The sequence below is a fragment of the Amphiura filiformis genome, chromosome 6, assembly GCF_039555335.1.
Source record: "Amphiura filiformis chromosome 6, Afil_fr2py, whole genome shotgun sequence".
Classification (NCBI taxonomy): Eukaryota; Metazoa; Echinodermata; class Ophiuroidea; order Amphilepidida; family Amphiuridae; genus Amphiura; species Amphiura filiformis.
In genome coordinates, this window is record NC_092633.1 from 58,163,936 (window position 1) to 58,188,970 (window position 25,035).

The 25,035-nt window shown below is 36.8% G+C and overlaps 1 protein-coding gene across 1 annotated transcript in view; it reads right to left on the bottom strand.

The window, feature by feature from the left end:
* Window positions 1-2,017: 2,017 nt before the first annotated feature.
* The window catches only part of LOC140155715 (uncharacterized), a 64,283-nt gene continuing 41,265 nt past the window's right edge, over window positions 2,018-25,035 (bottom strand). The window contains 14 exon segments of the mRNA XM_072178649.1: window positions 2,018-2,468; window positions 8,210-8,336; window positions 9,783-9,947; window positions 10,620-10,823; window positions 12,378-12,398; window positions 14,115-14,159; window positions 15,264-15,344; window positions 15,346-15,705; window positions 16,566-16,748; window positions 16,943-17,056; window positions 17,718-17,858; window positions 18,483-18,917; window positions 20,558-20,845; window positions 23,554-23,717. Coding sequence (XP_072034750.1) covers window positions 2,287-2,468; window positions 8,210-8,336; window positions 9,783-9,947; window positions 10,620-10,823; window positions 12,378-12,398; window positions 14,115-14,159; window positions 15,264-15,344; window positions 15,346-15,705; window positions 16,566-16,748; window positions 16,943-17,056; window positions 17,718-17,858; window positions 18,483-18,917; window positions 20,558-20,845; window positions 23,554-23,717 — 2,510 coding nt within the window. The 3' untranslated portion in view covers window positions 2,018-2,286.

The window sequence follows — 25,035 nt, forward strand, 5'->3', positions numbered from 1 at the left end:
TTTCATCCATTCATTATACAACGCATAAAACATATAACTGGCAAAACTAACCTACCTTGGTCTGCCATTGGACTATGTAGATGATGTTAGTGCATACGTTTGAGACCTTATTCCCTTGATTGATTAAATCATTCTAAAAACTTTCCATTTACATTTTCTTGCTTAGTTTTATTCTTGTCTTGAAGTTGAGTAAAATGTTGAATAAGGACAAAGGGAAAAATTGTGAGCAAGTCTGATATCATGAGACCCTTAAATATATATTTTAGAAATATAAAATATCCTGGTTTTAACTTGGAATACGAGTTAAATTATTGAGTATTTCATAAGCTTAAAAAGGAAACCCTTTATCTACCAATTAGGAACCAGCAAAGAGTACCAAATCCGCCACATTTGCGTGTCACTCATGGAGGGCAAATAGTGTACCGGATAATGTTGCAAAGCGCCAGGCAAATTTTGATTCATAGTGCGTTGTAGTTTGCATTCTGCATGCAATGACTTGCGCCAAAAACGCTTGCTAAGTTTCAAGTACACAGACTTTTGCAATGCTCCAGCTTTATTTTACAAATTATCGTTAGAACACTAATTGCCCCCAAAAAAGGTGACAAACCAAAATAGCGGATTACAATAGCCTAACAAACAGGGTAATTTGAGTTGGTACCCTTTGGGTATAAACTCTCTACAGAAAGATTTGCACATGCATCAAGTTAGTGTCCTTTATGAATATGGCTACTAATGCTAATTGTATATATAATACATGTTGTTGCTTTTGTCATTTTCACTTGTACTAATCATGCATCTCCTCATCACGAATTACCAGTCATTAAAATAATCACTAATACCTGTCTATTAAGCAGAGCCACAGATATTTCAAGGAAAAAAAAAAAAAGATTACACTTGAAAAGATCGTCTCATCACGTTCACTGCAATGGTACCACAAAGTTGTAGGCATATGATAGGCACCGGAGTTTCATAGCGATTTAAAACGGCAAAATGCGCGCCGTTTTTTTATAAAGCTTGAAAATCGCGAAAATTCAAGTCAAAAAGCGAAAATGCGCTTTCCAGTATTTAAATTCACGATTATGACGATACACACGCACTCGGGTCTACACCTCATTAAAATTGTTGATTGTTAAAAAAAAATAAAAGTTGCATTTTAGCGTGATATTCCATCTCCGTTTCGCTATGATAATTTTTCTCATTTCTGTGTCAGTTTTGGTCCAAAGCGTGGTCAAAAACAGGTGCAAAAACATGAGCAAAGTCTGTCAATCTTGAGCAATTTTTGTTCGTACTTTCACTTCCGCATTCCTTTTTTTAAATTAACGTGTAGTTGATGCTACAAAAACTAAAACACGCGCTACCACAAATAATACGAAAAAGGGGTTATCATTTGGATTTTGTCTTTAAAATTGCTTTTATTCATCGTAACAATAATACTAATAAAGGAAACCTAGATTATTTATGAGAAAATAAACTTAAAATCTTAACAATTGAATATTGTCAGGTTGTGATAAATAATTAAATAAACGTTAGCGGCACGTGCTTGGTTGTAAACAAATCAATCGGGACTTCCCCACCATCAAGCCAGCGATCGTTTGGAAAGCATGCAAAAAGTGCACGATTTCTTGACGTTGCATTTACAAATATTGCAGAATTTACTTCAATTCTCAGCAGGTGGGTCAAAATTTTGGGGCCTTTATTATCTGGACGCAATGACGCACACTAACGGGAAGCATGTTATGTTGTAAAAAGGTTATTATTGGTGAATTTACATTGAAAAGTAGTGTGTTTGGCAAAATTCTCAAAATTCACGATGGACCACCAAAATCGCGATGGACCCCCAAAATCGTGATTTTTGCGCTTTTTGCGCGATCGCGCGAAACTCCGGTGCCTAGCATATGACAATGTAAATTTATTCATTGCTTTCAATGTGCTATTTTTTAGAAACCATTACAAACTGAAAATACTTCATGCGTCTATACTTTGTGTAGTATCAAACGATATATCCAAAATGCCGGTTGCAATTCACCTTGATATGTTACTACCAATGCAGTCACCTATTATACTAAATGGGTTGGTGCCATGAATGATTTAGGTGAATTTACTGCCCGTAATGAGCATTCACTAACTGGACAAACATATTCAACACAAAAAGTAAAATCTTACTGTGAGTGATCAATAATTCATCTGTAGTGAATGAGATGTATATTAGCACATGTCTGCAAGCAACAACTTGAACTATATAAAATCATCACAGATTCATAAATACAAGAAAAAAACCCAACTTTTTCAGCATTTCAATAAGTCAAAGAGACTAACATCATCTCCTATTCCCCCACCCTGCTGTTGTCCTGCTGTTGCTGTTGCTGATTGCATGTTACCTGGTACCTGTTGCCGTACTAATTGTCCCTGTTGCATCATCAGCTGTGGTTGAGGAGTTTGCTGGCGAAATGGTGGTGGTGGTGGCTGACCTGCAAATAAATGAAGAAAATTATAAAAAAGTTGTGGGGAAAAATAACTTAAATGATTTGTTTGCCCATAATCCAGATAAGCAGTGTGCTTCAAACTATTTTTGCATTTTAAATAAAATAAGTGATAATGTGTTTGAATGGATGTCAAAGAAATTAGAGAACAATCCAAAAGATCAATGACATCATATAAACATAACTACATTGTAGTTTTGTTTCATAGCTGACACCTTATACCTCCCTGTCAAAGTAGAAATATAACATAATATATCACATTTTAACTCCCTCCCTCCCTAACAGAACTAGTTTCCTTCATAGGACATCACTGATCTTTTGTGTTGTTCTCTTACAGCCTGCTCTTGTCCTAAACAATCACATGTTCGGCAAACTGGGTGGAAATTGGTCTGTTTATCTTGCATAATAAGAAGTAACTTCAGCATAAGACCATATTATTACCTTCACAGCAAATTACAGAAGTTCTAATCTAATAATTAGGCCTTCCCGTCACACTAGGTTACAATAAAAGTGTTAAAGTTAAAAAAAATAGTGCATGTAACATTTTTTTTCTATTATTAATAGAGAACGTGTGTAAAGCTAGTGGTAATTCTATGAATGAACATGATGGTTTTAATGTTATGAAGTATCTCTACATGGACTGTACCAATAGGATCCCTTTCAAAAATGGAAATTTTGTTTATTGAAAAGCCTGCTACTTTGCAGTATTGGGTTTTTAAAAAAATAGGTAATGGTGAATTCAACGGATGAGGCCATAAAACACATCAAGGATCAATAAACGAAACAAGAGGATACCTTGAATATGAACTGGAAAGAAAAAGAACAACGTATACAAACTTGATGTGGGGAAACAAGTCAGATACAGACTAGACGCTATGCAGAGGGGAACAAAAACAACAACAAGTGTAGGCATAGAAGTAAGTTAAGTTCTACAGCAAAATATTACCAATTCCAAGGCCCCAAAAAGTGTTAAATCTGCAAAAACAACAGGGATCAACAAAAATATAAAAGTGGACTGGAACAAGTGATGAACTATGTGTGCATATAAGTAGACATACTAAACCAAAAAACAAATGTAGACACAAAAATAGGCAAAGTTTGATGGCCAAAAATTACCAATTCCTGAGCCTGTCAGATAACAACACAAAAGTAAAAAACAATACACTGGAACACACAGGATAAAAATCAATGTGCACACGAGCAGACAAACTAAACCAAGACAAGACAAATTGGGTTCTGTTTTGAAATGACTAGAATTTGTAGTTTTATAACCTCCTATAACAACATTAATCTTCATATTATGCGGATTCTAATTCAGTTGGTGCGTCTTGTCAAGAATACACGCAATTTGATTGGTTTTTACCCATCTATTATGACACAATAGTGGATAGTTATTTAAGACAGTGAGCGCGCCGACACGCAATGGCGGCACGCTTGTAGATCCTCAATGATCGCGCGATAATGTGTTCGCGTAATACACGTGCGCGAATTAAGAACGCGGCTCGGCGTCTTAGATGTTCGTGATGGTTTTGTTCATTTAAAACAATGGGGATGTCCTCACAAAAGTAACTGTATTTTTTCTGGAAAATAAGGCAGGTTTACTTTTAAAAATTATACTAAACTGAATAAGAATGAGAATAAGAGATAGGATTTTGTCTTTTGCCTATCCAATATCGTGTCATAATGGATGGGCTGGCATACATGCACCATGTATCACAGGAGATTTACCTTTGCTTTGCAACTTCTGTACCTTCAGAACTTTTCTGCATTATTTCCTGTCACTGATTTCTCAAATTAAAGTAAACATCCTTGCGGTCATTGTGGTCACCTTGATTTTTGAAACCGTCCCTCTGTCAGGCTGTAAGGTTGTGACTTATGAACTCCCTTATTTATTGTGCTGACTGTTCTTTGACTGTTCCAATGACATTGATAGTCATTGCAGAATAAGAATACTTTACTTAATCATCAAATGGCTGATATTCTGGTCTGAAATCTGCGGCAATGAAAGTCTCATGTGTGCAACATGAATTGACCAATTTATGGATACGGCTATTCCAGTTGAAATCCATACACCCCTATGGAATACATGGCCTTAACCTCCCACACAGGGGGTGTAGATTTCAAATGGTGTCACCCATTCAGGGCACCTCATTTGAAAATCACACTCCCTGTGTGGAAGATGAAGGTCATGTCTTCCATAGGGGGTGTATGGATTTCATCTGGAATAGCTCAAAGTGTTCACTTGAATAAATGAAATGACTAATGAGCAAACTGACTCAGTGTATTCATTAAGTGACTAGCAACAACTATATTCTCTATAATAAAGGTCCAGTGGTGATTGCATTTTCAAGAATGAGACTATTTTTGAAGGTCATTTGAAGGTATTAGTTTTCCATCAAAAAACAGTTGTTTCATTTTTTTAAATTTTATTTCAATTTTAATGCTTAAGCAAAAGGGTACACAAATAGCAATGCTAGCGCCCCATCAACAAACTAACAAACCTTCGAGATAGCTGACCTTTGACACAGCAGCCCTTTGACATAGGAGGCTGTAACCAAAGGGGTAGGGGCACTTATTACAGAGAATACAATGTACATTATGCTGAAATAATATGTATGTGGCACAACACCCAGCTTGTTCAATGTTAATTTTAGAAACATTTTCACAGCAAACCACAGTGATTAATAAATAACAATCACTGCACTGCAAAATGTATTGTATCAAGCAAACTCTCATAAGTGAAGACGAGGGGGCTTATCATCTCAAGTCAGCTTTTTATGATTGACACTCCAGAGGGCATCATTAGGTTATGACACCACTATGTCAAGACCATACACCAGCTGTCAGGTCAGAGAAAGCATCCTGAAACATTACTGCTATGAAAATAGTAAATTTCGGATTTTGTATGAAAACTATTAAAAATTGTATTGTTACCTGTTATACTTTACCAACAAGTGCAACAACATTTAGGGCACAAAGGATAATTTTGTTGTTGTTGTTCAGATTCAGTACCATACCAAAGTTAAATTCTTAAATCATTTTGTTTTATAATGCCTTCGGTAAAGAAATAAGAGCCATACTACAATACTAGTGGCTATGACTATAGGCTGGGGAAACTTTCAACTTTGGAGGCGCATCCCCCTCGTGTTGATAATGGATAATGACGTATATGTGATGTGAGCTAGCAAAATGAGTAAAATGTTGGGAATATTGATTTTGAGATATAGCCAATAATGGTACCGGTATTCAACTTCCTTTGTATCTTGTTATTCTGAGCAATACTAAAGTGGCCATATCTCTGGGACTGTAAAATAAAGCTTGAAGAATGGCGCATGAATGGTGCATTTTGATTTTGATTGATATCAGATTCATTTAGCTTGATCGCATCACATATATTGAGAGGAGTGGATTTCTGCAGAAACGGTTCCCTCCAAAATCAAAATGCAAGCAAAATAGAGAAATGTAAATACATGTAATTAATAACAAGTTAATAAAGAAATCAATGAGCTGGCACAGATTCCAAAACAAGCACTATTTATTTTTCTTATCTAGGTAAATATGGAGGGAAAGGGGGAGGGGGTATGCATATAAATTAGTAATCTAGCATCAGCAACTGAAAGTAAAATTTGGTAAAAGTCCACATGCATGCATATTCCCAATGATGATATTTCAAATGGTAGGACATTATTCAAAATAAATAAACTTGCTTGTAAAAAGTAGTTAAAACCAAAATAAGTATGCTTTGGAATAAAGTAGTCCTGGGGTCATTTGTGGCATGTTGTAAGGCCAAACCCACCGTAACAATAAAATACAAATCCTACAGAAGGACCCTTGGTTTGGTACCTACAATGACTCTTAGGGCTTGTGATGCATTGTAATTCTTTGCAAATTGACTCCAATTTCTTTAACAACCTTTTCTTATGTGTCAGCACTTGGAAAGTGACCTACATGTATGTGAGTCCACACCACTAAATTAAATATTCTGGCAGACAACGTGGGTAGCCGTTGCCCTGGTCAAATTGAGAAAAATTGTGTCAAATCATGAATAATGGTCTATTCCAGGAATACTTGCATTGAAATAAGCCAAATCGGCATTGGAAGTTTGCAATGCATTGTAGGACAGTTTTTGCAGTTTTAGGACACTTTGTCCTTTGACCTTTCAGAAAATTCAGAAATATTGGGTTTGTGTACGTACAAAATATAATCTAAAATGTTTCACAATAATTAAAACAAATATAAAAAATATTAGTATTTTATAAATTAATTATTTAGTATTTTTAATGATCAACATTATGACAATAATAAGAAAATTAATAATAATTACGTAGATTTTTCTGATATGTCAGAGGTCAAAGTGTCCCAAATCTGCTCTCAAAAACCGGAAGTTAGAATGGCGATTGGGCTTATTATCTTCTTTGTTCAATAAAAAGGAATCCCATTCGACGGGTTGTTTCTCAAAATTTTAGCCCTCATTATACCCTTTTTTCCATCTTTTATGAATACCTAGACCTTTAAAGCAAATGTATATTTGAAGCAACCATTCATTCTACAGCTGAGAAAAATGCACCTGAATAGTTGCCATTTTACAGAGTACTGATAATGTACTAGTGGTGTAGACCCATGTGTGGTTAAGTACTGAACTATGAGAGCACTATTGAAATGAATGATAAACAAAATAAAAGGTGAAATCCCAAATGATAACCCACAAGTAATAACTTCAAATGATGTTAAGGGATCTGGAATGAGCGTTTCGACAGTATATTTTGTGGGACATGAGAGCACATCAGACATATCGAATTGCATTCTGAATCTGAAGAATGTCTTTCTGATATCAAATAATTTTCATTTTTGAAAGTCACAATATAATACAAATTTTATGACAAATTTTTAAAATTTGATATTTTTCACATTTTTGATATATGAAGTAAATTTTATAAATCTAATGATATATTCTTAAAATGTATGTAGCTGGGAGGAAAAGCCGACGATCAATTGAAAATTTTGACCATTCATATTGAAGATATGGATTTTTTTCCCAAAAAGACCTAATTTTTTTTTGTGTTTTGGGAAAAAAATTCATATCTTCAACAGCATTCGAAATAGGGCCGGTCAGCCGGCCATTGGCCTGTAACTTTTTGGCCTGGCCGGTAACTTTTCTGCCTGGCATCTAGTTGCCGGCACGGCTGGCCGGTAACTTTTTAAGAGTAAGCCCGGCTGGCCTGTAACTTTTGAGGCATATTTGAACACTGATCTTCAATACGAAAAGGTCAAAATTTTCAATTGATCGTCGGCTTTTCATCCCACCTACATACACTTTAAGTATAAATCATCAGATTTATAAAGTTTACTTCGAGTACTGTTAACTGTTAAATATCAAAAATATCAATTTTTAATCATTTGCAATAAAATGTGTATTACATTGCTAATTTCAAAAATCAAAATTATTTGATATCAGAAGGACATTCTTCAGTATTCAGAATGCAATTTGATATGTCTGATGTGCTCTAATGTCCCACAATAAATACTGTTCAAACGTTCATACCCCACCCCTTAACAAAAAGCAAAATGAAAATCAGATCACAAACACTAAATGCAAACTCAAACAGCAAAACAAAAACAAATAAAAGTGGTGTTGATTTGAGGAAAGGTCGGAGGGATGAGGAGTCCACTCCTGCAGGACTTACTCTGTTGATTATTTCATTTATAACTTGAACTTCATAGGGACCAACCTTGCGGCTGCTGTTGCTGCTGCTGCTGCTGCTGTTGTTGTTGTGTCCATTGCATTTGCTGCGTCTGCTGTTGAGACGGTTGCATTTGCGAAGGAATGGTTGGTTGCATTTGTGATTGTGGTTGAGTCTGCAAAAAGGACAAGTTTGGTAAACAATGATTATCAGAGATTTCATGTACAAAGTATTTTGTCTAACTGCACCATCAAACGATAAAAAAAACACCAGGAGTTGGTCATAATATCTTGTGTTTATTTCTTTGAAATAAAGCACCCCAGCCCTGTAGGTGTAAATTACTATCCCCAGTGTCCACTACTAGCATAGAGGGTTAAGCAAGGTTTCCAAATTCGACGCAAAATCGGAATCAACTGAAATTTTGGGAATAAGCTTTTTTTGTGGATATCTACTGTAAAATTTCACAAAAAGAAGATCCTAGGATCACGAAATACTCCTTTAACCCAGTTACACCAATTAGACATTAATTGGCATACTTCAAAATTGCTAATATTTTTGAACTTGTCATAAGAAGTAAGCTTAATTTAACTTTTTGCATATTACTTCTGTATTAATATGGTAAAAGGAACAAACCATCCAACAGTTTGATGACCTTCCAAAAACAAAAGTCCTTTCATCAGGGGACAGGTGGTCAAAAAGACCAATAAGGATTGTAAAAAAAAAACTATTTGAATATCTGTCACAGTGGATCTTTTGGGTTGGAATTTTCAACATTTTACACTAATGTTTCAGGGAGGGCAGGTATAGTCAGCCTTTTAGTTGGGGGGGGGGATGTAGCAAATTTTTGATTTTGACCCCATTTATCAATTTTTTGTCCCATTGCGAGGGGCAAAGCCAAATTTTTGTCTCCATTTGTCAATTTTTTGTCACATTTCAAGTCATTTTAATGACACTCAACTCTTTGCAATCTCCATTTTATCCCTGAAAAATTTCTGGGGGAGGAGCAAGGGAATTTTCCTGGGCCTGGCTACGCCACTGACGGAGGGAGTCCACATCCTAACAAAAACACTTTCATTTATAGGTAATCAAAAACCTTTTTGTTTGTTCCCTAAAGGGAAGTATCTTATATTTACTTCATTAACATGTAACTTCATTTTCCAATAGCATCATATAACTTTTACCAATGACCATCACATGGTAGAGTGATGCAACTTGATTGATTGCCAATGTGCCATACAGTTAACAAACCTATGGGAAAAGATAACTTGACAATTGACCTTTTTGGTAAATCCCATAAGCCTTTGCGAGTACACCCAAGATGTCATCATTTGACGTCATGCCGATCTGTGCCGATGTGCATCGTTTATCGAAAAATCGTTACTTCGCATTGCAAGTTGACGTGACATCAAATGACGACATCTCAGGTGTACTCACAAAGGCTTATGGGATTTACCGAAAAGGTCAATTGTTTTAATCTCTTTGTATGTTCAACCCTTTTCCATGCAAGTCAAATAGAAAAGTAAACTCAATCATGGCAAAAGGAAGTAAATCACTAGCTTGATGCAAATACAAGATACACCCTCTCACCATATCATTATTGGGACTGAATTTGTTCACTTACTGGAGGTTGATTCATAAGTAAATGTCTTAGTTGAGGATTGTTAGTGGGTAACTGTTGACTCTGAGGTCCACCAGTTCCGACCTGTGGTTGCTGCATCTGTGCATTCTGTGGACGTAATTGTGGCCCTTGTGTGGGCTGCTGCTGCGGTTGTGGTGGGGCTACCTGCTGTCAGTTGATAAAATAAAAAACAAAACAAAATGATACACAACATCCAGATCACTAAATCAGTCAGGGTGTATTAAAGGGGCACTTGTGATCTACAGCCTCATCCCCCTACTTACTACAAGTGAGTGAGACAATAGGGGTTTCAGAGCCATGTCTGTGGGCACAACACCGCCAGGATTCAAATGCGCAACCGCCTGATTATGAGTCAGAGCCCTTACCGCTATGCCACCGTGCCCCCATACTAAACCTCATTTCAGCATTCTGAAGGTACACACAGTTGGATATAACAAAGCCTGCTTGAATGCATTATACCAACACATCAAGTCTTTTAACCCATCATTAGTCCAACCTCATTGCAACTCTAACACATAAATCCAATAAAGGAGTCAAGATGGGCTTGGGACTTACGAATAGTTTAGGACATACGCTGTGTCGCAACCATTACACTTGCTGACAGAGAAGAACGGCACTTGTTTACATTTTGAGAGTGTACACGATGTAAACACGGAAGTGGGGTTCTGACTCTCTAATTCAATTATTACGACACATTACGAGTCAAAGAAGCAATCAGCGCAGAATGGCACTCATCAAAGCCCAGCGCATGTCACTCATTAACAGGGCGCACACATCAGAGCGCCATACTTCTCTGGAAGCTAGTGTATTGAAACTCACCCTAGGTTCATTTCTTACTTGTTGTGGCTGTTGTTGTTGTTGTTGTTGTTGTATTGACGGGTGTCTTTGTTGAACCTGTTGTATGCCTGCCTGAGGCTGTGGTACCGGTATTCTCTGTTGCTGGGCTATCATCTGTTGGGTCTTTAGTTGGATATCTCGATGCTTAGCAGCCTCCAGGTTTTTGTGTAATTCTTTAATTTTTAACTGAATTGTCAAAATAGATCAAGGATTATAGAATTAATATGATTTAACCCAATATTATGTATTATGACAACATCTAGAACACACAATTTATTTGGTAGTGTAAATATTACAAACAGTGCAAGAAATGGGCTATTCCAGTTGAAATCCATACACCCCCTATGGAGGACATACCCTGAATCTTACACAAAGCGAGTGGGAATTTCAAACTGAGCTATCTGAATGGGTGACTCCATTTGCAATCTACATCCCCTATGTGGGAGATTAAGGTCATGTCTTCCATAGGGTGTGTATGGATTTCAACTGGAATAGACCAATTAAGGCAGGGCCCTCGAGCCAAAAGCCTGTGAAAATTGAAAAAGGCCTGTAGATTTTCAAAATGTCCCTGAAAAGTTTCCAACACTGCTGTTAAATAACCATAAGATGTGCTAAATTCTTTCATTGAACTGTTAAACATTACATGTCAATTTTAAAATTTTTAACTTTGACGAGAGCCAATAGATTATACATATATCTTATTTTACATATTGTATATTCATTTCAGTTGCCTGTGCAAAAAACTTATATTGATTTTACATCTTTTTAAAAATAATATTTATATTTATTTTCTTTATTTATATACTTGTATAACTGTCAAATCACAAAATATGTATTGCCCATCAGAAGAATATGCAAAAAACACAGGTGTATTTTCATGTAAATATACAATACGTACATAAGGGAACAACAAAAAGTTGATGACGTCCTATATACGAAAGTGCTTTTGTTAGGAGGCTAACCCCTCCCCCGAAATGCAAGTGTGAATGTTGGAAATTCCAAATCCAAAAACTACCATATTTGTTCCATTGACCGCCCAGGATGCTTAACAAAGTCATTTTGGGTGCGTGCTTACTTTTTACATTGTTTACAATGGCTCAAAATATGGATTTTATGTGTAGATGGTTCCATGTTTGAAACATGTGAAGTTTGACCCATGATGATGGAAGATCATTGTGTAGTTGGAACCTGCACCGTAATAATGGAGAATCAAATGTAGTAAAGTTGCTGGGTGGCATGGCATGGGCTGTAAATGGAACAAATACGGTAGTTTTATACCAAGGCAATCTGACCTTTTGACCCTCTCCCCTTAACGAAAGGACTTTAGTTTATAGGTTTTAGTCGAACTTAAATGGGCTGTAAATGGAACAAATACAGTAGTTTTTTACCAACATACTCCGACTTTTTGACCCCCCTCCCCTTAACAAAAGGACTTTAGTTCATAAGTTTTGATCAAACTTTTGGTTTGTTCCCAAAGAAATGTATGGACATGAGCCGCAAAGCTATCTCTTTACTAGATGAGATGTGGATATAAACTGTTTAAAACAAATGAAAATATAAGTGGTAGTGCAAATTGTGATATTGAAATTATTGATGAAATTGATGATCCCAAAGGAAATATAAGTGTGCCAGATATCATAATGGATAAATATATGACAGAGAATGGTTTTGAATCCCATTAGATTTTACAGTGAAGATGATGAATTAAATGAAATAAATCCTGTACCAGAGTGTAATTACCTGACACCTGTAGAATTCGCTCTGAAGTACAAAGGTAATCAAAGGAAATTTTCAATATTGAATGCTAATAGTAAACAACTGAAACAATGGGCTCTTCCTGTTGAAATCCATACACCACCTATGGAAGACATGACCTTAACCTCCCACACAGGGAGTGTAGATTTCAGAAGAAGTCACCCATTCAGGTAAACACCATTTGAAATTCACACTCCTTGTGTGGAAGATGAAGGTCATGTCTTCCATAGGGGGTGTGTGGATTTCAACTGGAATAATAGCCCAATGTTTAAAAATATTAGAACATAAATTTACAATAATTGCACTCTTTCTGACACCCAATTAAAGGAACAGTCATCTGGTTACTATAACTAATGGAATGGACAAAATGGAATTGACAAATTGAATGGAAAGACAAATGGGTGGGGTATGTCTATTTTGTTTCCAAGTCCATGACATACAAACATAAACCTGATTTATATATATGCCAAATTTGTTTTATAGAGAAAGCAAATAAAAATATATGAAATACATAAATAGGTATCATATATCAATCACAGAGCAATTGATCACTTTGTTAAAGATATTATTCATAATTCTGAACATAAAACAAGCAAAGAAAGGAATGCTACATTATGGGCAATTTCAATATTGACTTGCTAAAGGATGACAAACCAATTTACAAATACTTGAATCTGGTTTATTAACATTCTTTCACACCAACTATTTATAAACCGACTAGAATAACTGAAAACTGCTATCATTGATAATATTCTTGTAAATAATGATGATGATGTAAACTCTGAAATAATTGTTACCGATATCAGTAATCACCTACCAACCATTCATTATTGATTACAAATTACTAAGTCGCAGTCAACAAGAAATTATTTCTTTGAAAGAAATTAGTCCAGATAATAGATAATTGAAACAACATCTTTCTTCTATAAACTAGATAATAGTGATGCTAATGATTGTTACAATTAAAAGTTAAAATAAAATAACATAAAATATATGAAAAATGTATGAGAAAATATATGTGTATAACAGAAAAGAATCAAAGTTTCCCTGGTTCTACTCTAAAGGTATAAATACTAAGAATAAGTTGCATAAGAGGTATGTACAAAAACTATGGAATAAAAGGATTTGTATATTCAAGAATGATAGAAATAGGTTAAACAGTATAAAGACTATGAAGCATTTGAGAACCAAGAGAAAGATAACAATATTCTTTACATCAGGTAATCTATCTAACATCCTTGTGCTGCTTTAAATCATTTCATTGTGTATCTTATAATAGCTGTAGTTAAATGGACTATTCCAGTTGCAATACCCACTATGGAAGACATGACCTGAATCTCCCATACAGGGAGTGTCAATTTCAAAATGGGATTACCTATATTAGCAACTCCATTTGAAATCTACACTCCCTGAGTAAGAGATTAAGGTTGTATCTTTCATAGGGGGTGTATGAATATCAACTGGAATAATCCAATGTAATTGAATTTATCATGATAGTTTCTTGCATATTCTTCCTCACAAAAACAGACTTTGGGTTTGACAGTGTTATACAGGGTGGGGAGGGGCTGTATGCTGACATGTTGAGGGTATATATTTTGTTGTGGTTGTTTTGAAACTTAATTTAGGCCAGGAGAATTTGATTCAGGCCATCTGGCTTTCTGAGTAAAATGTTTGAGAATGTTTATCTACAATCCTACAAATGCATCAATTTAATGTACATACCAAGTTAGCCTGCCTTTCCTGTTCCAGCACACTTTGTCCAGCTCCCTGAAATCAAAGGATATCAAGTATAGCTTCAATTTGGGATTATCTTTATGCACCTCTCCTCTAATAACAAACACACAGAAGTGTGAGTGGAGCTTATCTAGCTTCTGCCCATTGATTGTACTACATAATACAGTCATCGCTATTATCCATCACTGACCGTGGCAGATTCGTGATGGCCAGCGCAATAGTCATGGCTAGCTATTCATGGTCTTATCCTCCCCAACTTGAGGGGTCTGTGGTTCAACTTTTCACACAACTTTTTTCTTTATCTTCTTTCTTTTTCCTTCCTTCTTTTTTCCCCTTTGCCAAAGAACAGAAATGGCCTTAGTGTTAATACATCCAAACTCAAAACAAGCATTTCAATGTGCGTGCAACTTTTGTCGCTGACCATAGTTTTGGAGTGCATGCGTCTTACCCTGCAGCTGTAACATGTTTGTGTACTGCATGTACTAAAATTATGTACCAAAAGCACAGTCATTGCACACAACTGCACCAGTTCACACAGATTCTGGGGAAAAGTCCTACGCAAAATTAACAACATAATTTACTCAGCCGTCAACCCAGAACATTGACAACTGAGGGCGTCAGTCTATCTAGTCGAGTGTCATCAAAACCGTTAGACTGAGAAAATCTAGACACTCTGTAGCCATGTTTGTAATACTATTGGAAATAATCCATTTTGGATTGTCATGATAGAGCCTAAAATAGTGCACCTCTAGCATTCATTTGTCACAAGCCTGAAACTGTGCGATAATTTGTATCTTGAAGCATGAGTGTTACCACAAGTTATTGCCTCCAACACATTACTCACAGACCATAAACAATCCAAAAGTATATTATTTTCTCCTCTCCGAGTGACATATAAACATGACAGAGCACAGATTCTCAAAGTGTAACCTCTTTTCAATGTCACATGTATGACATTAAGGAGTTACTGCAAGTAAGTCCTGTCTGCAATAGCTGCCATATGCACATTTGACAATTTTTATGTTCCATATTGTACAAATCTAAAATCTGACACCTGGCAGCTATTGCAGATCAGATCTACTTGCATTAACCTCTGAATGTTATGATATTACAAAGAATATTAGACTGCATTCTTACCCTTCCCTGTGGTCTAGGCCCAGGGGGTCTAGGCCCAATATTGACCCTTACCTGGGGTCTAGGGCCAGTATTGACAGCCATTCTCCCCAGCGGTGGTAATACCTCCCAATGTTGTTGTCGCTGTTGACACTGTAGCTTGAGGCATTCCAATATTACCCATAGTATTTGGCAACCCAGACATAGTGCCACCTGGCTGCTGCTGCTGTTGTTGTGTTTGCTGCTGTTGTTGTTGCTGTTGTTGTTGTTGTTGTTGCTGCTGTTGTTGTTGCTGTTGTTGTTGTTGTTGTTGCTGCTGTTGTTGTTGCTGTTGTTGTTGCTGTTGTTGTTGTTGTTGTTGTTGTTGTTGTTGCTGCTGCTGTTGTTGTTGCTGCTGTTGTTGCTGTTGCTGTTGCTGTAATGATGAAGTGGAGGCAAATCCCTGTTGCTGCCGTGCCTGTTCCATCTGAAAATATTTCATTTTTATATTACTTTGTGCTGGTACGATATTGGATTTGCATGAACTGTCTCCAGCTGTTTCAATAAACATTCAATGGAATAACTGAAGATACATTCTGCATCTGAATTAAACCCTAACGCTAAGGCAGAAAACAAATTGCTTGGTCGTCCTCAAACTGACCTGAATTCTCCAGTTGACCAGTATTATTTTTTTACTTATACATTATAACATTATATTGCCACAGTATGAATTGAAGACAAAATTTTCAGGGCATATTATTGAAAAAGTTGCTAATTTCACATGGATGAGTAGCTCTGACACATGTTTCTTCACCAATCTGGATATGATATTTTGCAGATCATGTCTAATAATGTAATATGCAGTATAATTAACTTTTTGCACTTGAATTCTGCTACTTGTAGTAACATGTACACCAAATGGTTGACCCTCAAGTGGGAAAAATGGGAAGGTTAGGTCGGTTGGTTGATTTTTTTTAAACCTTCCATTTTTAAAAATCCCTACAGATATGGAATAATGCTTCTTCCATTAGGGACATTTTGTCAATTTGGACTACTGGATAGGCCTACTTGTTAGATAATCAATTTAAGACTAGTATTTCCATTAATTTTATGTGAAAGACATTGAATTTTTGAATATATCTGTAAAAATCGTCACTCAAAAAAAATTGCGACCCTGATTTAGTCGGTCGCTGAGGTCAACAGAACAATTTAATTTTTAGGCCCAATTGATAATAACACCTTTACACAAATACAAGTTACTCCAAATAAATGTTGGATGAATTATATCATATTGCTTAATTACTTGAGTTGGGATATGGCTTTTAACAGTCCTGACCTGTAACTCACCAGTATTTGACTCCTTTCCACCTGGTTCTTTTTATGTTTTGTAACTTCCATGCGGAATTGATTGACAAAGCCAGCTTGGTCATTGGGTATGAGGCCAATGAATTGCCTCTTGTTGACAGAATACAACAGTAACATCACACGGATATTGGAAGGGCTCTCCGATGGGAAATGGACGCAGCCAGCCTGAAACACGATTGAGAAAAAGGTATTAGTCACACAGTTGAGGTGGGGAGGGCATAATAATATTTCCCTTCAAGAAGCATGAAGGGCAGTAAGCTACTTTGTGATGTCGTCCCTTGGATTAAAGTTGCACATGACTAGTGATGCCATTAATGTCTTTGCCCTCGGACAACATAAAATGATTCAGTCATACTTACAAAATGTTGCTGCATCACTCTCATCAAGGCCTTCATTGATTCTGGGTCGTTGTTTTGATTAGGGAATACAAAGCCAACATTCTGTGAGTTCTGAATCATCTGTCTCAAAGATTGCTGCAATTTTAAGAGAAACATCAAAACAGAATAATGAATTACATAAAAAACACCAAACCCTGTTCTACAGGCTAGACTGACCCAGATTTGTGCTTTGGGGATTTAATGCCACTTGTGTTAGGATGGTAATATAAATCTCAAACATGCAAATTCTGAACATGCGATTGTTCTTTTAAATGGAAGTGTATGGATTTCACTGATGTCACATCTCGATCACTCCCAATGACCATTTCAACAATGCAATTCACAGCTTGCCAAGAAGCCATCAGGCAGTGATTGACCACTCATTTATAAAAGACCTTCTCCCAATATAAACCTTTAAATCTTGGGGAAGAAAACACTTTTCAAAGCATATAAATCTATATGAAAAAAAATGAAATTAATATTTAGTAGCAATATTTTAGTGAGTGAATCAAACATAACCAAATAATATTTGCATTACGCACAATTAAAACAATTACAAACTGTATCATTTTGATACAGCATGTACATACTTTTTGAATTATGAAAACTGACTGTGTCGTTCTTGAAATATTATTTTTTTCTCCAAGTCACATGGTGTAGGAAATGACATCCACTTCAGTTGAGTCTGGTGTTTATTCCTAGCTATTAGGTAAATAGTGACACACGGATGTACACATAAGATACCAGGTGTACTTACCAACAATGTTTGTGGCAAGAGCTGCATGATGAGTTTATTAGGCCAATTGTCAGCTTTCAATGGACTATCTGGCTGAGCCATGACATGACATGTTAACGTACGAGTTATCTTGTTACTATTTGGACCAACAGACTTGGGTTTCTGCAAGAAAAGGGAAAAAAGAAGAGAAAAATAGGGGGAAAACAGGGAATTTTATTATAAAATGAAAAATTTATATGGAACAAAAGATAATGTTGTATTTTGTGATTCTACCTTTACTCCCAACAACCAAAAGTATAAAAAATAGTGTTTTTAACATGTACTGATAATCATGTTTATAAAGACAAGTTGATAAAACCAAGTTTATCATGACAGGTATTCAGTAATTCCATACACTTAGTTTATCTTAGATAAGCTCAGTATTTTTCTGATAAACTAAGTTCATCACGGCAAAAACAATTTCAGCAATTACATAAAAACTATGTGAAAAAACCTTGTTTTTTGTCAAGTTTGTCAAATTACTGAACACTTGGTTTCCCACACAAGTGTGCATAACAATGCTCTAGATATCAGAGCAGAGTAGGACAAATGGGCTATTTTAGTTGAAATCCATACATCCCTATGGAAGACAATAATCTGAATCTCCCACAAATGGAGTGTTACCAATTCAGGTAAACCCATTTGAAATTCACACTCCCTGTGTGGAAGATTACGGTCATGTCTTATATAGGGGCTGTATGGATTTCAACTGGAATAGCCCAATAATACAGTCATGTATCACCCTACCTCATGCCATTCCAATGTGCCATGCCATATACTTGTACTGCCTTGCTGTCCAACTGTGTTCATTTGACCAGACTGTGTTGTAAGTTGTTGCTGTGTTTGAAGTTGTTGTTGTTGAAGTTGTTGTTGCTGTTGCTGTGCCTGTGCATTCTGGACTGCAGCCATGGCAGCTGTAGTTGGGTTCAGTGGTGGACGTTGCGGGCCTTGCGGGCCTCCCACAGCCATTCCAGGCTGTGGGGTAGGGGTAGGGGTGGGGATTTGTGTTTGTGTTTGTGGGATGGAGGTGGGTTGTGGAAAGTTAGGGGCTTGCATACGTTGTGCACCAGTTACTTGTTGTGGCGTGGGCCACCGTTGTCTAGTTGCGGCCATGATAGCCTCTTGAGCTGCCCGTAATGCACCTGGGCTGGGAGCTGCTGTTACACTGGCTGAAGTGCCAGCCTGAAAATAAATTAAACAATATGATAAATAGTGATGATTTATGCCACCTATGAAAACTTTTATTAATACATCTAAGGAAGAAAGCCTCCACTTGATTGGTTGGCCCATACTGCAGAAAAATGGCATGTTGCCAATGGGGGTTGATGCTAAGTCAGGTTTGCATGTACAAACTTAAAAATAGCGCGCGCCTACACAAAAGAAACATTGTGCATGAGATGAGCGTTGTCGCAAGGACTGAACGCTGTACTGGCGTCAGCTGAATTCAATTACATTTAGAGAACACAGGCATGGAATATTCCAATCTGTGTGTTATTAGGCTAAAAAAAATTATGTTTGGTTGCCCTCAACCAACCGACCGACCCAAAAAATTGGAAATCTTGGGTCGGGTTTTTTTTTTTTTTTTCAATCACTTTTTTAGAAGAAACCTTAAATTTGGACAGAATCAAGGACTTCTATATTTGTTATTCACTCATTTTATTTATTAAATGCATATTTGATCGAAAACAAGAAGTATTTCCATTTAAATCCAGTCCAAAAACACACAATTTTTTTACCATAAAATTATCAAGCATTTGTCAATACTAGCCTTTTCAAAATGGTGGAAAAATCGAGGAAGAGTCCATGAAAAAAAAATCTACCTACCGACCCTCCAAATTTTTGTCTCGGAAGGGTAACCAAAAAATTTTTTTTTGGGGGGGGAGGCCTTAATCCAAGGGTTGGCCATAACAACTGATATATATATGAATGTGAGAATTTTGTCATAGCATACCGAAACACCCTAAAACACATGTTTTTGGCCCTTTCAAAATAAATGATCAAATTTACAAAATTGCCACTTAGCTCTCAGTAAGACTAAGCCATGTTTCATCTGGCATAACAAGATAATATTTTTTAATTAAAAAAAATCAGTATTATTCAGGAATCAAGAGTTATCAGAAGTCATGTTGGGTTATTCCACTTGAAATCCATACACCCCCTATGGAAGCCATGGCCTTAATCTCCTGCAGGAGTGTAGATTTTAATTGAGTCACCCATTCAGGTAACCTCATTTGAAAATCACACCCCCTGAGTGGAAGATTAAGGCCATGGCTTCCATAGGGGGTGTATGGATTTCAAGTGGAATAACCCATTGAATTGCAGAGATGTCACAGGCTGACCCAAAAAATCCTGAACTTGCGGGCGTAGCTCGCTGCAACACGGCCGGGGTCGCTTAAGGGGCCCCCGGTGGGGTCCATGGGCGAGGCCCCGGTAGGGGTCGAGGGGGCGAAGCCCCCCGAAGCCAATGGTTTCTGCACATTTAGCACCACAGTAAAGGCCATTTCAGAGGGTAAAAATAACAGTTCAAAGCTCCTGGCTTGTTCTACACTTTTAATAAAAAGTGCTTCCTTCTTCCAGAAAACATGCTTTAAAGTTTTCAGTTTCCTATACTTTTATGTACAAGAGACACTCTTAAAAAAGTTTTTGGCTTTATTACATGGACAATGTGGCTGATGTTGATATATGTGAAGCAGAAAGATAAGACAATAGGGCCACTCCAAAAGCGGAAAAAAAATTTGAAAATCCGAATTTTTTTTATCCCCAAAATCCGGAAATCTGGATAAATCCGAAATGTGACATCTCTGAATTGGAATAGTCATTACCTGCTGCTGTATTGACACAGGTTGTTGTGATGTGATGGTTACATTAGGTTGGATTGACACCGCAGGATTCGCTTGAGGTTGCTGCTGCTGCTGCTGCTGTTGTTGTTGAGCTTGCTGTTGCTGTTGAGCCTGCTGTTGCTGCTGCTGAACCTGCTGCTGCTGCTGAACCTGTTGTTGCTGCTGAACCTGCTGCTGTTGCTGAGCCTGCTGCTGTTGTTGTTGCTGTAATTGTTGCTGTTGTATTTGCTGCTGCTGCTGCATCATTTGTTGAGCTCTTTGTTGTTTCTGCTGGAATAAAACCAATGTGAACAAAAACAAATGTCTAATATTTGCTATATTTTGGTACACTGATATAGTGTGTGTAAACATTGTGTCTTATGCTGTTTCATACTGTCATGCCTCTTGTTGACGAATGGCCGCACTCTGTGATTGGCTGATACGTCATGCCTCTAGTTACAGTGGCATGAAAGTCTGACATGGGACATTAACTGTGTAATACAGGACAATGAAACATTTGTGACTAGCACTATAAGAGAGTTGTACAATCTATATTCATACGAGGGTCAGTCAGTATGTAATAAGAGTTGACTTGTGACATTATATGTGGATTGTTTTCATGACATTTCTCAATGATTACATAAAAACTGTACCTTTGTCTTTCAACAACACATGTAAAAATTATATCACACGGCATGATTACATAACAGCATTAGCATAAAATCAATGGTCTAGAGTCACCTGCTGAAATTGAGTCATTTTTGTTAAGGGCAATAAGAGGCTGAAATGAGGTATTGTTGTATTTATTATATTTTTTTGGGAATTAAAGTATGGAGAATGCTGCCTTTTGGAACAGTAATAGAACACAAACTACCAGTTCAATAAACCATGTTTGTTGGGCTGTAAAGGTTTTAGTTGATTTAAAATGTGTGGTCAAATATGTCTTATTTTTGACAAAAACAAGGCTTTTCTTTCTATAAAAATCTTGATATTGCCAACAATAGCAAACATGGAAATTTAAGTTTTTTTGCCAGTTCTGTTGACTAATCTCCAAACATTAAAACAGAAGTCTCCCTAGAAAATATTTGAATCTGTGATTAAAATATAACTGTTATTCTACTATTGTTACATTTATACAAAAAGTAGTGGAACAGAGAGAGAGGCCATCGTTTGAATGAGAAATTTATTTTTAAAACTTTTCTGTTCATTTCAGGTTCAGATCATCCATAAAAATTCATATGAATATTAAAATTAAAATTTTCATAGCATTTTGTGATATTTTAGGCCCTATTTACATGGCATTATGCAATTTTTGTGCATTTCCAGCATGTTCTATCGGTCATCCTACCTACGAATGCGCAGCTTGTTGTTTGATTTGCACCAGTTATCATCGCACTGAGTACCCACTCTCACACATGACCAGTCATTATATTTTAATCCGTTTCATTTTGGAGATAATTAATGTCATTTGTAATAACTGCATTTTCATTTTTGCCATTTTTGAAGAATAATTTTGCTTCCATTCAAGCCCTAAAGTTGTTGAAGTTTCCAGACGCCCCATTTCCACCCAAGTTTAATGGCAAGTCTCATATTTTACCAAAAGCAAACTGAGGACCTAGTGTTTATTCCTGCTCAAAACTAGCCATATGCACTTTGTACTTTTGCTGTTCTCGGACATTTTAAACATGTGTCTTTGCTGTAATTTAAAAGGCCTGCCTTTTTGTGTGATTTGGCAGTGTTCCTAGTCTATTGATTTTATGCTAATGCTGTTACGTAATCATGTGTGTGATATAACTTTGACATGACGTCACAAGTCAAAACTTATTACATACTGACTGACCCTTGTATGTGATCGTCCACCATATATGGGCTGTTATGTCCGCATTTTAACTTTTTGAGATACGCTATACAATGATATATTACATGTCCCTATTGCTTGATTGAAAGGGAGTCAATTCCTTGTTTTCTCTTGTTTTTTAAGATGTTCAATGAAGCATATCTCAGAACATGCTCTGCCAACATTGTGGCTCCTTTTTGTATAAGAGAATTATGTGTAATTCTGCATTGACTATCCATGTGCTCAAATTGGGGCAACAAAGGTTACTCAATATGGGGCAATAAATAACACTGAAAGATGGTATTTGAGTGCTGTGTGCCATATAGATGTTCATATAAATAGTTTAGGTGTTAAAGCATTAGTTTTCTATGAAGATCACACAGCCACATAACAGAGAGATCTGAATAATAAGGCAAGTTGGACAATGGTGAGAAGGAGGTCATATACATCAGAGTAAGCCAACCATCTTTCAACCTTGACATGGCTGATACCAGCAATTAAGAGTGTATGACAAAGTGCCAGAGGAGAGAGAAAACAGAGAGCGTACCACCAGTCAAAGTCTCTGCATCACCCGATAATGAGGGCAGATTGTTCCATGAAATGCGACAGGCGAGACTGCTATGCAATTACTGCGTATTTTCACGGTCTATTGCGTAATCGCGAAAGTACGCAACGCTCTATCGCGTAGGCACGCAGCGCTGGCGTGATTGTTAGACACGGCATGATCGAACAATCGGCCCTCATGAATATGCGAGAACTTGCATCATATAATACACGGGGACTTTGACTGTTGATACATACTCTGTAGTACTCTGTGCAAAGTGCCTAACCTGAACTTAGGTTCAGGGATGTGAGAGGCCACAGACCAAAAACGAGGAAAATCACTGAAAACAGCGTAAAATCAGGGTAAAAACGCCAAATATGGGCTGAAAATAAAAGAAAAACGCGTAAATTTTGGCAACAAAAAAGAGGAAATCAGCTGAAAAGAGGAACTCTCACATCCCTGTAGGTTGCCAGTCTTCCGATGAAGATCAAAGTTGTGACCAAGAATTAAGGTACTGTTGAGATTAATAGTTAAAAATACTAAATTGTGATATCTTGATTTATTGTATCTCAATTCAAATTCAAAAAAAGCAGCCCAATGATTAACCAGTATATCTACCTGTTGATAGCGTTCTTTCAACATCTTGAGCTGCTCTGGAGTTGGTTGAAATTTACCTGCAGCTATGTTATGCACAATACTAGGAGGAAATGCACCTTGTTGTCCAGCTGGTTGCTGCTGCTGAGGCCGTTGCGGATGTGGGGTTTGCTGCTGCTGCTGTAAACCTTTTTTACGAGTGAATAACAAGCATCAAATAAATGTTAATAAATGATAGCCCAGTACTACATGTACTTGTTGAAAATGAAATGAGGTAAAATGTGCTGTATGGATTGGACTAAGGTTGAAAAACCCAGTTGAAACACAACCCACCTAATCTGAATCTCAAAAATTGCTATAACTTTTACTGTTTTTTATCTTTCCTTGTCTGGTACATGTAAAACAGTTGTAGGTAACAGCACCTTCTACACTAGATATACATGATGTAAGCATGGGAAATTTAAGAACCTGTAATTTGAAACAATGTTAAAGCCAATAATAACTCAAATGTTAGTGAAGTTTTTTTTAAAATATCTCATGAGGCAACCTTTATAAAAGAAGACCACATGTATTATTGTATTAATTCTGCCATCAATATAAAAAACAAAACATCCCCATGTTATTATACTGCTCATTATATTTTGTTTATGTGCAACTCCCAAGCAAGCATTTTTTATTACGTATATGAATAAATCTGTCCACCACCTGCTTTTACTCCATTGCAAGTGCCTTCTTTAAGCAGTAAGCTGAATTATCAGTTTCATTTCTTGTGAAATTTATTAATTGGGAGATTAACCCTTGACCCCACTGAAGTGCCAAAACCATATACAGGCTGGGTGCATCTACTTCAACAGGTGGGGGTGGGCAAGACAGAGGACACCTCCAAACCCTCCCCCCCCCCAAGTGAGTTAGGGTTAATGGACCAATAGAAAGATTGCTACCTCTTAACACCATGTACGAGTGTGTGATCATTGGAAAACGCTTCTCGATGGGACATGAAATGTGCTGTTTGGATGATGTTGTATCAAGGTCATGCTTCATTCCATATTGAAAAGCCTTATCCAATGATTACGCACTGCCTGGCTTATACACCAAAGGATACCATTCACATCATCGGCAAAAGCAATCAAACTATAATTATGCCTGTCACTCTGTCAGCTCAGTTCAGTATTTGTGAAGTACTAAAGGGCGCCTTCACAGAAATATGCAACCTGACCCGAGTATTAAGCTGTATCACAATGCAAAATCCACTCCAAATTTATCTGTTGCAATTGCATACTTTAATTGGGAAAACTCACACTCAGACACTGATGCAATGCAAGATTTTCCATGTGCTCATTAAGAGTTTGAGTTCTCCAAGTCATGCAATACAACTTACAAAGTGGGGTGTGTAAACTTGTGATACATCTTTCTCTTAAGATCAGTACCCCGGTAGTCACTTCAATTCTCTTTCAAAATAGCATTGCACCTGTACCTTAACTGTGGCATGCAATTTTACAACACAAC